The sequence below is a fragment of the Simochromis diagramma genome, unplaced genomic scaffold, assembly GCF_900408965.1.
Source record: "Simochromis diagramma unplaced genomic scaffold, fSimDia1.1 OVJJ01000176.1, whole genome shotgun sequence".
NCBI classification, from domain to species: Eukaryota; Metazoa; Chordata; class Actinopteri; order Cichliformes; family Cichlidae; genus Simochromis; species Simochromis diagramma.
In genome coordinates, this window is record NW_024386892.1 from 7,508,309 (window position 1) to 7,521,107 (window position 12,799).

General features: G+C 40.3%; 1 protein-coding gene across 2 annotated transcripts in view; it reads left to right on the forward strand.

The window, feature by feature from the left end:
* The first annotated feature begins 1,861 nt into the window (after positions 1-1,861).
* LOC120734982 (aryl hydrocarbon receptor-like) overlaps positions 1,862-12,799 on the forward strand; it is a 45,409-nt gene continuing 34,471 nt past the window's right edge. For both annotated transcript variants that reach the window (XM_040034115.1, XM_040034116.1), the window contains exons 1-2: positions 1,862-2,938; positions 7,612-7,799. In XM_040034115.1, the coding sequence (XP_039890049.1) occupies positions 2,898-2,938; positions 7,612-7,799 (229 nt within the window). In that variant the 5' untranslated portion in view covers positions 1,862-2,897. The remainder of the gene's footprint in view (positions 2,939-7,611; positions 7,800-12,799) is intronic.

The following is a 12,799-nucleotide window of genomic DNA, read 5'->3' on the forward strand; positions in this document are numbered from 1 at the left end:
CTTGGAGAAAGGTTTTTCTTCAGCGGTGCGGTAGCGCTAACGTTAGCCGCTAATGGCGCTAACCAGGCTTCTGCTTCACTCTCGTGCTGGAAGTTCTTCAAACCTTCCTCCTGGCTGGCTCGCCATGATATGTTGCAGCTTTTAGGCAGGGATGACTCCGAGAGTTGCTTTCTCACTGCATATGCTTTATTTCACAATCAGATCGATAACAAAAACATACAGCAGCTCCTCTCCAACTCCTAGCCCTTCGCTGCGGTGGAAAAAGAACGACTCCAAATCCCTTCAAGGAACATACGTACAAAAGAGTTTTCCTGACACACCAATGGGGCGTTCAAAGCCATCTTGTAAATATGAGTACTCTGGCAGAATAACAGTTCAAATGAAAAATATACCAGAACAAACAAGCAAACAAAAAAGAAGTGTGGGGTACCTTTGAACCAATGAACAAAGTATAACAATTCATACTTTTTAACATAACCCGGCCCCGTCAATATGTGTATCTCTCACATATATGCTGCTGTTATTGTGTATATATTTATTTATATTTCGTCACACATTCTTATATATTTCTATATTGTGTATTTTGTTGTACAGTTATTTTATTTTCAACTTTAATTTATATATTTTATCTTATTCTCCAAGTTAAATTTACCCTTCATTCTAATTTGTGTTGTACAGTTATTTCATTTTTAACCTTAATCTATATTTTATTCCTTCCTAGTTAAATTTACCCTTTTTAATTTTTCATATTTATTTCCTATCTTATTCATAGCCTTTTCCTTTTTTGTTTTCTTTAGGTCACGAGCAGTTGTCCAAGCATTTCACTACATATCGTACTGTGTATGACTGTGTACGTGACAAATAAAATTTGAATTTGCAGACCCTGAATTGGGATACAGCCCACGTTTTATATATTTGGGGGAATTGACGGCGCATTTGCAGTACGCATTTTAAGTACACTTCGAATTGGCACAGCCGTCGTCGCGTGGCGGTGACGTAATCGCACTCAAAATGCGTACTTGAAGCGTGCGGTCTCTGAATTGGGACACAGCCTCCGTCTGAAGGCTCAGTTTGTGAGGAGATACAATTCCTACTGCGGCCCTGAGAGAGAGAGAGAGAGAGAGAAAAAAAAAAAAAAAACCTGTTCATCACAGAGTTATTAGTAACTGACCACAGCTTTAAGGTAAAACAATATATCTTTGTGGTTGACGGTGGATTAGCTCAATGAAATACTTTTAATCAAATTTCATCAGAATTTCACTTGAATTTATTTAAAATTACATTTTGCTTGGAAACAGATCAGAGCATTTTTCATTTAATTATTATTAACAGTGTCTTAAAAACATTTGCAAAGTAAAGTCAGAGAGATCTAAATTCTTCACATTGTAATTATGTAACTATATATTCTATAATAAAACACTTGAGAATGAGAGAATTTGATTGGACGTTAGTGGTAAATCTTTTTTTTTCCTCGAACTTTATTTGAAATTATAAAGTGAACAGCCAGTCATTCCAGTTCAGTTTGTACAGTAAACAGAGGGCAAATAAGAGTAACAATATAGAGTACAAAGAAATAAGGATAAATAAATAAAGGAGAGGAAAGAAAAAGAGGGACGTGACAGACTTCATAACAACTTTGTACTTGAAAGTTGTATCCGTGACAGCTCATTCGTTAAACATTTCTGAATGAAGTTAATTTAAGAGAGTTTAAGTAATATTCAATTTCAATCAAAAACAAATTAAATGAAGGGGTTGAGTTTTGAAATGTACATTTATGTATATTGAATTTCCCTAATAAGCTATAAAGATTGACAATGGCACATATTTTTTTCCTTTAGTTTCAAAGTGATAATGTTCTTCCCCTCAATTTTGATTTCGTATGTTGTTTTGCACAGTATATAATTTTCAAGCTCTCTCGTTAGTGGTAAATCTGGACAGCTTTGACAAAACTGATAGCGTCACATCCTGAGCTGCACCAGCAGGTTAACAAGCAAAATGACGAAAACATGGGAAACAGAATAATGAAAATGAGCCACAAAATAATTATTTTCAAATTACTCAACGCAACTTAAACAATGACACTATTAACGAGCATTAAGGTATATTAATTATTTCTTTCATAAATGATGTAATTATTTGATTGTCTGCCAACACTCTGTTTTCCATGTTGTCTTTCTTATTTGAATCCTTTTCCCTCTGTAGTCTTTCCATCTCTTTGTGGTAATATTGAGTCTCTGTGCTCACGTTCGTCCCTCTGTCCCATCACAGATGTTATCAACGACCGCATAAACTCCCTGACACATATGAGTCTGACCCCTGTCCCACATTCAGCCTCCGCATAACCCTCCGCGTCTGCTTTGTGCGCTGATTGGACGCCAGGACTCGCTCGGGAACGCGCTTGCGTGAACTCGCCGTGCTAGTGTTTCCAGGAGACTCTCCTATGTGCACGCGCACGTTTCCCACACGCATCCCCGCTGCCCAAACTGCATTTAAGGCGAATCCCATGAAGCGCGCATCCGTTAGAAATTTGCATGGGGCGTACCCGCCAGTGGAATGCGCGCACCCGCTGTCCATCTCGTAACTGCTGTCCAGCCTAATTGGAGGACACTGCTGAGTAAATGAGAATACCGGGAGCGCGTCTTTGAGCTGCAGTTGGAAAGTGGAGCAGAGTGCGCACTCCTTTTCCTCAGGAGCAAAACTGCGTTGCTTTCTCACTCATAACAAGTTGATGTTTAGGCGCAGCTGAATGTTCTCGTTTATGGCAGGTCGGATTCTTTATCACATATTTTAATTTGACGATCCTGCTTTTCCAGTTGATGCGGATGATAAAAGCAGAGTTTCTGTACATGTAGCGCAGAAAGACGGATTCTCCAGAGGCTTCCGTAAGAGTAACAGCCATGTATGCAGGACGCAAGAGGAGAAAACCCGTGCAGCGAGTGTAAGTTTCTCTCGTTTCATCTTTGAAGGTTTCCCTCCGTCTATTCTAACATCCACGTCACATTTATTGTGTTTCGTAATTAAGAAAGTTTCTTTGTCGTCCTAAATTCATGGAAACAAATCTGTTTGCGCTGACAATGCTGAATCAGGTCGGTGGATGTTCAGTGCGGATTATCGCGGGCCTGCAGCTGTGGCCTCATTCTTTAACATGATTTCTGTCTGTTAATGATAACGCCACACTTGTGTGAATTATTGTACATGAATTATTTTATTGTCCCAACGTTTTCCAGGCCTCGAGGCTTACGGGACGACTGCTCGGCTATTTTGTGTCAAACGCCCTTCAAACAACCAGCTGGGCCGTTTTCCCCCCTTTCGTTTCCTTTTGCAGGAATATTGAAGATATCTTCGTTTTTTTATGTTGTTGTTGCTTTAGTAAAACTCCGCTTCATTTAATTTCAAATCTTTTTATAAAAAGGCCTTTGGTAAGAGGCCCTAATCTGTTTTTAATCGCATTAACGCGACTCAAACACTCACGAACCTTTTTCAATGAAAAAAAAAAAAAAAAAATCTTTTAAAATAAATTCCAAGCGGTCAGTGGCGTCACGGTCACAGTGCAGCTTTAAACGCTCAGTCTCTACTAAACTGTGGGAAAACGGCACCGAGATGATCTGCATCCTCCGCAGGCCTTGTTCTGCTCGGATGTGATCTGACTCCGGGAGAATTATTTAAAAAGAAGTCATCATATCTGAAATCGTTACATCTGCGTTCAGTTCTCCGCTAATGCGCTGCTATAAAACCATTTCCCCCCTTCCGGATTTCTCAGCTTTTAGCGTGTTTATCGAATAAATGTTAATATTAGACAAACCGGACTTGTTGTCAGGGTTAAACAGGCTGAATGTTTATCTAACTGCAGAATCCAGTTAATACAAAATGCAGTTGTTAGGTGATGATTTCATGAATTAAGGGAAAGTAGCGAACCAAACCAACCGGCCCTGTGTGGAAAATGTAATCGTTCCCTGAACCAAGTGTTTGTGATAAGTGGCAATGACCGTTTCACTTTGCTGTGGAGGAACTGTGGCCCACTCTTCTTTGCAGAAGCAAATGATGAGAACACTGAGCACTTCTAGGTTACTGTGGTTTCACTGGTCAGAACTGAAATGACTTTGACTCCCATGAATGTGACAGAACTCAAGCTCAGAAACGGATCAATGGTGCAGCATAATTCTTGAAAACAGCCTCAGTGTCAGTAAGGCTCCTAAACACAGCCTATAATTCTCCTCTTGCTGACACGTACTGTCACTACTGAGATGACCATTCAGTTACATTTGTGTTGAAACAAGGACAGACTTCCTGACTCCCTGAGCTTGTTTAACTCTGAGAACATGACGCCTGACGATGCCACGCAAACACATTTCCCGACTGAGCAACGCTGAATGTTTATCTGACTCAAGTGACTCAGAAAATATCAAATCAGAGAATGAATTTGAGTGAAAAGAACAACGTGGTGCAGCACTGAACGGAGACGGGGAGAGGAAAAAGACAAGCCTGCATATCAAGCTGCTCTCTCTGATGTGCAGGATAAACAGATCTCCATCCATCCATGTGTTGTGATGTTAGGAGGGGTCGTTGTAGTTGTATTATACTCACATCGTTGCCATGCTAGTGTGGGGGAAAGTGTGAAACTTCAGCTTTGATTTGGAATTGAAGTAAAGAAACGTTCAGTGTTTTAATTGTAGGCCGACAGGGAGGCCCACCCAGCACTGAAGTTCAGAGCATGTGATTGGCTGCACTTTTAATGCAAACTATAAAATATATGTAGTATATATACACTGACAAGACCATCCACATTATCAGTTACTGGATCTTTTAACATTAGAACAATAAAGTCACGTATTACTATGTTCCTTTATGACAGTACAGTATAGAAAGAAGGCATGTAGGATAAAGTACTCTTTACTTTGAGCTCTGTGATGTCTCACATTAGGATCTGTCAGCTTTCTTTCTTTGCATCTGGTTAATCATCCAGATTATACTGAAGTCTGAAACCACCAGTTACAGCCGCAAACAAACACGTCTGTAACGCAAAGTTATTGAAGGGCTAGTTTTATTGCAATGGATGAGTTTACTGACTGACGCGCAGAAGAAATAGTTCTTTATGGAGCCTAGATGGTGTGAATGATGAGACCAAAGACTACAATATCTTGTACCAAAAATATATTAAATAAATGGGGGAAAGGGGAAATGGAACAAAATAATTAATACAACACAACATAAATGCCCACAATTAAGTAATAAATCAAAGCTATGATTTTTCTGTGCAAGAGTCCTTTTTAGTCCTTTTCATTTCATTCATTCATTTATTTATTTATTTCACACTTGGTACAACAGATCAAACAAACCAACCACACTTTCTATCAATAAAGCACTACAACCATGTGTGAAAAGGAGCAGGAAGAAGAAAATGTTCTTATTAAACCCCGCCCCCTATCTACAATCCAACTTATATTACAAGTGGGCACCAAAAATCAGGGAACAAACTAATATTAACATTTCTCTCCGGTCCTAACCCAAACCAAACAACAAATTTACAATCAGAATATACCACTCCACATAGTAACAAGGAGAAAAATAAAATTAAAATAAATTATAGAGGATCCTTTTTCAATGAACTCCAATTTCATTCGCATTCTTCATATCGAGTTATCGTTTTAAGCATGTAACACTTTTTAAAACGATGTAAACTTATACAATTCTTTAAATTATAATGAAGAGAGTTCCACAGTCGTATACCCCTAACCGTTGTACTCATTAATCTTTGTGTTGTCCTAGCTAACTGATGCTTAAAATAAAATTTCCTTCTATCCTCTCCCCCTGAACACATTAAAAATATTCTTTGTAACTTAAAGGGCAAAATATTATTTTTAAAGTTCACTTTTAAGGTATTCCTCCTTAGGGTCCAGCTTCATACAATGGGGAAATATGTCCGTAATCCAAAGACGGCAAAGTGGGGGGGGAAAAAAAACAAAGAATGGTCCTACCGGCTCGCCACTTCAATATGAAGATCAATTCAAAGGGGGAAAAAAAACCTGACCTGTAGGTCAGAAAAATGTCCATTAGCACATCAAGTTCGATTCAGTTTACCGGTAAACAAATATATTTTTCTGCAAGTCTATGTAACAATGCAAATCATGAATCATCCTCATCATCAACCAATGTACAACAGTTAAATTATTAATCATCTTGGCTACGTAGCTTAATCTATACATTCCAGTAGCGTTCGCTACAAACAATACAAAAACAACAATAAAGAAAAACAGCTGTCTAACAGACAGCATAGCCGAATTCAAGGCAACACATAACAATAATCATTCAATCGCACTTTGTTTTAAAGTAAGCCCATTAAAGTGCTTAAGTAAATAAAAGTGTTCAAAAACAGCGGTTTTTGAACCGGAGTTCTGCTCGCGGTGGGAACGCCGCCGAACAAAGTCATTTTTTAATCGCGAAAACGATCGGCTGGTTACTGACAACCAAAAGGTTGTTTTTGGTAGATATTAAGGACACTTGCCGCTGAGGTGAAATGAGCTTATAGATGAATTGAGGGAAGAAAACGCTTTGTTTTCCAACGCCGTTCTAAACGCCATGAACTTACAGCCACAGCAGGAGTCGAACCCGGAAGTATCCCTCCACAGCCGGTTTTCAGAGTTGCCGCGACGTGGAAGGAGCCAATCAGGAGAGGGACCTCAAATCAGCTGACGTGGGTCATGTGACAGGGAGTAGTTGATATGGGTTACACGTCGCTTGGAAGAAACGATTCAAATCTGATTGAACTGAAAGCTTGTTGGTTTCAGTCACAGCCAGATAGATTAAGATGGGTGTTGTTAAAGGATTACTTCACACAACAAATGCCAGTGTTTGCTTACTGTGCAGGCTGGAAAACCATAGACCGTTCATAAAAGAACAACCTGAGCAGGCTAGGAGTGCATTAGGCCACCATCTTGGCTTTTTGAAATGTGACAGGGGACTGAGAAGCCAAGGTACACAATTCACTTATATAGTAATGATTGAAGGTAGACCTACCTTCAATCACACCCTACTTTATCTTTCCGCTGTACAATATTATTTGCATGCTGTCGTCAGTAAAGCTCCAACACACCAAAAACACGTCACTTGTCGTGCATCATTTTGAAGGTGACGGCTTCAAGGTCACGTCTGTCACTCGTTTGGAAGCAGAAAAAAGTGAGTCTCAGGCTGCCTGCTTCCCACCACAGGCACTTATTTCACCCATCGTCACTTGAAGTCACAGAATGTGATTCACTTTGCTTAGTTTAGAGTTTAACCAAGTGATTGAGACAATAAACTGTCTTACTGCACTGTAAACATATGCAGGGTTTTTATGTCTTTATTATCTGTATTAAGCACATTTTACATCTGCTGTCAGAAAGAGTTTCCCGAGGTCTTGTTGGAGTGGTCGCTCTCTGCTGATTATTGGAATGAAAGTCGATTTTTAAGGGACTTCTTTACTTGACCACACTTTTGAGACCCAGAGCAATGTCTGTCTTTGATACACAGCGAGTCTACACGTAAAAATAATACAGAAGACAGGCTGCATACACGAAGAACCAGATCTAATCTACCTACAGCAATACCAATGGTTCTTGTTTGCTTTCTAATCAGGGTGAAGCAACCACCAACTGCGGGATCCAAGTCCAATCCATCTAAACGACATAGAGACAGGCTAAACGGTGAGCTGGAGCGGCTGGCCAGTCTGCTGCCATTTCCTGAAGAGGTCACCGCCAGTCTGGATAAACTGTCCATCCTCCGCCTAAGTGTCAGCTACCTACGAGCCAAGAGTTTCTTCTCTGGTAAAGTTACCTTCTGATCGCAGCAATGGCATTAAGCAGTAGACATTCATTTTGTAAGTCACAAACTCTTCTCCCAGAAAGTGAAAGGTTTTTGGTATTTCTCTATAAAACTTATGATTCCTAAACGGTTAGCGTAGCTCAGCGCAGTGATTGAAAGCAGGACAAATGCCAAAGCCAACACTTGCCTTATATTTGGACCTTTGGATATCGACTTCCAGTGTAAAAAGAGGTTCCCTGATGCTATTACCAGAAACTGTCTGGGCCCTAAAACCACTGAAGCTGGTGGCTGTGGGAGAGACAACTGCAAGAAACTGATGGGTAGAATTTCACATTCTCTCCTCTGTGGATTTCTTCCCATGAAAATGAGTCCAGCTGCTGCTGTGTAAAGCTATGCAACATTCATGGACTAGTTCTCATAAGGCATTAAGGTAAAACTGGCTCCACACCTGGTGGACGACAGGTGCTGTGTAAAAACAGCCATGAAAAGACACATACACTAAATAACAACAATGTACAGCTCTGCACAGATGGGCCGTGAGATGTTCATCCATTCACAGATGGATATAGTATTAATCCTGTGCTGGAATAAAGACAGAACCATAGTATGCACTGCACAATGACAATAATGTGTATAATAGTCTGCACATTTGTAAACAGATGAATATTTTGCAAAGTGCAGGATGAGCTGATGGAAATCTGTATGTATGGTAAAATCCTCTGATAAAAAAGTAACAGATGAACTGGACTGATCAAAAATACAGTTGTTGTTTCACAGCTATAAAAAAAGTTAGAAAAATGTGAAATGTCACTGGTGGATTTCTTGTAGTTACACCTTTACTCAGCAACTGATGGTGAAAGGTTTGCAGAACAGCTTTGCACTTTGTTTGTTTGTTTGTTTGTTTGTTTGTTTTGGTGAAAGTCCCTGGAGCTGGTTCTGATTGGGTCCTTGGACCTTGTTCCACTTCACTACATCACCACAACACCAAGGAAATAAGGCCAACTTCTGTGGAAACGGATAGTGTAGAATATTATTGAAATTGTAAAGAGGAGGGGGAATAAATATTAATATTTAAAAAATCAAAAATAGCATCTATTTAAGTTAGAACAGTAATATCCTCTTTGAAGGGTCTTTCACTCAGAACCAGTAGAGTTGAGAGAAGACTGCTGTTTCTATCTGTACTCATGTCTTTTTGGTACTACAAACTGCGACTGGAGTTTGAACCAGGACCCTCTTGCTGTCTTAACCACTGCTTCCCTGTGAACCAATCCGGTTGTTGATGACATATGAACTCTGCTTCTGGGTCCAAACTACTCTGTGTTTATTAATTACCACTGTTCATTTTAAAGCTCAGTTTTTAAACCCCTCTGATGTAACTACAGCCCATGCAGCAGTATATGAATGACTAACCTTGTATTGTGGATGGATTATCTCAGTTGTTCTCCTGACTGGAGTTTGGTCCGTTTACAGCAGGGGTGTCAAACTCAAATACACAGTGGGCCAAAATTCACAACTGGAACAAAGTGGCGGGCTAACGTTAATATTTATTGAAATATATTTATTCCTCCAGATATAAGAATGAATCTTTTCTTATGGACTCAAACACGTTTTGCTGAAAAACTGAATATGGAACAAGCAAAGCTTAATACTAAACAATATATATATTAGCTGTATAATACCAGTAGGCCAGCTCTAATAGTAATTTGGTATGGCTTCGCGGGCCAAATGTAATTAGGCTGTGGGCCAAATTTGGCCCGCGGGCCAGAGTTTGACACCTATGGTTTACAGCATCCTGCCATGCGATTACATTTGTCTCTAACCACCAGAATCCCTCACGTTAACTTTTATCGAGTGGAAAAAAGTTAGCGTTCATCCTCCTGCTTCACTGTGTTTATGCTATGCTAACGTAGCTGTGTCGCTAGCACATCGTTATATACCAGCTAGCCCAACTTCAGTAACCCTACAAACATCACTGCTGTTTAGTTTTCTGTCTTCATTTATGTTGGAAGTGGTAGCAGAGCTGTACGTTTGAGTATTTACAGAAATCTCTCAGTCAGAACATGCTATATCATGTTTAGGTGGAAGCTTAGCGAGCTAACTTCCTGCTAACTTCATCTCCGTTAAATGTAATAAATCCTGTTTTCATGGATGCCTGGATGTTAAACTTCATTGTTACACCTGGTAAAGCAGCAATGCTGATGATTTTATTACAGATGAAAGAATTGACAGTTTGTGACTCTCAGTGATGTTGCCGTGTTCGTTTGACTTTGGGACCTGAAGCGGAGCTTGGACCTGCAAACGGCTAATGACTTCAGACTTAAAGACCAGATAGAAACAAACTGGAATTTGTTTTTATGTGTCGTTATTGTGAACAGAAAGCAGCAGCTGTTTTTAAATGTCCTCAGTTATTTTCAGCCATGATGATTGTGCCACACCAGTCAAGCTACTCTTTTGGTGTTGCCCAACAGCTCGCAGATCATCTCAGAGCACCACAAGAACAAGAACCCACTGCCTTCTTCTGATGACTTCATCACAGCGACAGGCTCTCAATATTTCATTAAGACCTGTGTCTGTGTGACTTCACATATATGGGGATTAAGAACTGTGTTTGGTATGTGTTGCATGGTGTTCAGAATGAAAACATTGTTATTTTAGGTGGCGATCTTTCGAGGCGAATGCTGCAATGCAGTGGCTCCCAAAACATTAATAATTGAGAGAAACCCTGGAGTTTAAAGAATTTATGAAATGGAGGCAGAGCAGTGTTTGTTTAAGGCAGCGTCGTTCTGAAATGGCTGTTTGGTAGAGACACACAGGTTACAGCTGTTGTGATTAGAGTATGTTTAACGTGTTTTCACAAATGCTTTGCTTAGTTTTGCCACGTGGCTGTACGCTAAGAAAAGAAAGCAAAGTGCTTTTCTTACGCATTTCCTTAATTATGTTCAGGAGCTACATTTAGTAACATACAGAAGCATTTGGTATCTCCTCAAGCTGTCACAGTGAATTATTGATCGTGGATTGCCGTAGCATTAGGTCAAAGTGTAGCCTATAGACAAAACCTCTTGTCTAACTGCATTAGCCTACTTCCTGGACAGTCTCTAAGTAATTAACAAGCTCAGGGCTCTTACATAAAGGAAGCAGCTCCAGTGCTCCAGGCTGCCTCTGCAGTCAGCTGTAATCTGCTGTATGTAAACAGCACAAATTCACTTGTCAGAAGCTTCCGAGGCTGGATGACCTGGACAGCATGGAGCTAGCAGCACTCTGGGAATGCTGCCACTTCTTCAGCACTCTGCTCCGCTTGGATGTTAAGAGGAACTCTTAAACACTAAGAGAGCTATGACTTCATTAAGTATTGTTTTTTTCAACATCAATAAGGTGTCTTTAAAAATCTCCTGAGAGCGGGCATTGAATGCATCACAGGAGCTGAACAAAGCTCTGACAGAGCCCATTTAATCTGGCTGACAGCATTATCCGAGCCAGCTGCCATCTTTGTTATTGTCAGCAGCTACAATGGGCTCATTCAGTCTGAGGAGAGGTGAGTTAACGCTGCAAACACGTGGATCCCCCCGCCCCCCGTATCCTCAGCTATAAAATACACATTCACAGCTGCTGTCTGGCATTTGGATCCAAGCACTGTTAGAGATGCTGAATCAGCAGATGACCTGCTCGACCACCTGAGCTGCAGGTTCAGCCGTTAGTCTGAGCTAACGTTTGAAAAAGTTCAGATCACGTGCGGTGCTTCTAGCAGTCCTGTCACAGATGACGTGCAGTGTAGACACAGTGATAAGATGAGATAAGACTTTATTGATCCCACGACGGGGAAATTTTTGCGTCACCTCAGCTCAGGTACAGATATCAGAAGGAAATCCAAAAATCCAAAAAGGACAACCAATGAAAAAAAGTAAGATAACACACTATATACAACAGTAGCATACACAGTATGTGATTATGGATATGGTTGGAAATATGCAGGACATAAACTATATAGCTTAACATAACTATTGTACCACTACTATTCCTATGTATAGACATGTACACACACACACATGTACACACACACACATGTACACACACACACACACACATGTACACACACACACACACACACACACACACACACACACACACACACACACACACACACACGTACACACTAGATATACATATGTATTCATATACAGACATATATACCTGCACATGTCCGTACACATGGAAGCATTATGCATGAAGTGGTGACCGTGGATGTTCACAGTGTCCAGTGAGTCATGACATCGTGATTGAGGAGTTATAGAGTCTAACTGCTGTTGGGATGAATGATCTGCCAAAGCGCTCCTTCCTGCAGCGAGGGTGTTTCAGTCTCTGACTAAAGGAGCTGCTCAGCCCACTCACAGACTCATGCAGTGGGTGATGTGGGTTGTTCATGATGGATGTCAGCTTTACTAACATCCAACAACAGCTTTACTAAAATGCATGATGTGCCTTTTAGTATTACAGTCATAAACGTGACTGGAAGTTTGGGCAGTGGAGCAAATTCACTTTGCCACTTTTTATTTGGATTTTCTAGGTTTCTGTGACATAGAAAAGAACAAGCATAAACGTTTCACAAGTTTCAAAGACTGTCAAATAAATCCCATGTATGCCAGGAGTCACTGTTAGTCGATCCTTCTACTTTAAAACTCCTGCAGTTGACTGGATGTGAGCTTCTGGGACAAATCCTGATTGATGGGGATCCATTTCTGCCTTATCAGAGCTCCAAGCTAATCCCAGAATGTGGAAAATGATGTAAATTCTATAACTATTGTCCTCAAATGGCTAGAGCACACATTTAGCCATGCTCTACATATAGTACAGCACAGCAGGTGTGACCATAGCAGCTGTTTTATTCATTTATCCATTTGTTTTTTTTGGATAAATTGTTAGATCAGCTGTGCTACCATAGTGAAGATATCCCCTTGGAGGCAACTGCTACTGTGTTTACAACAAACAAAAGCTTGATAAGATTGTA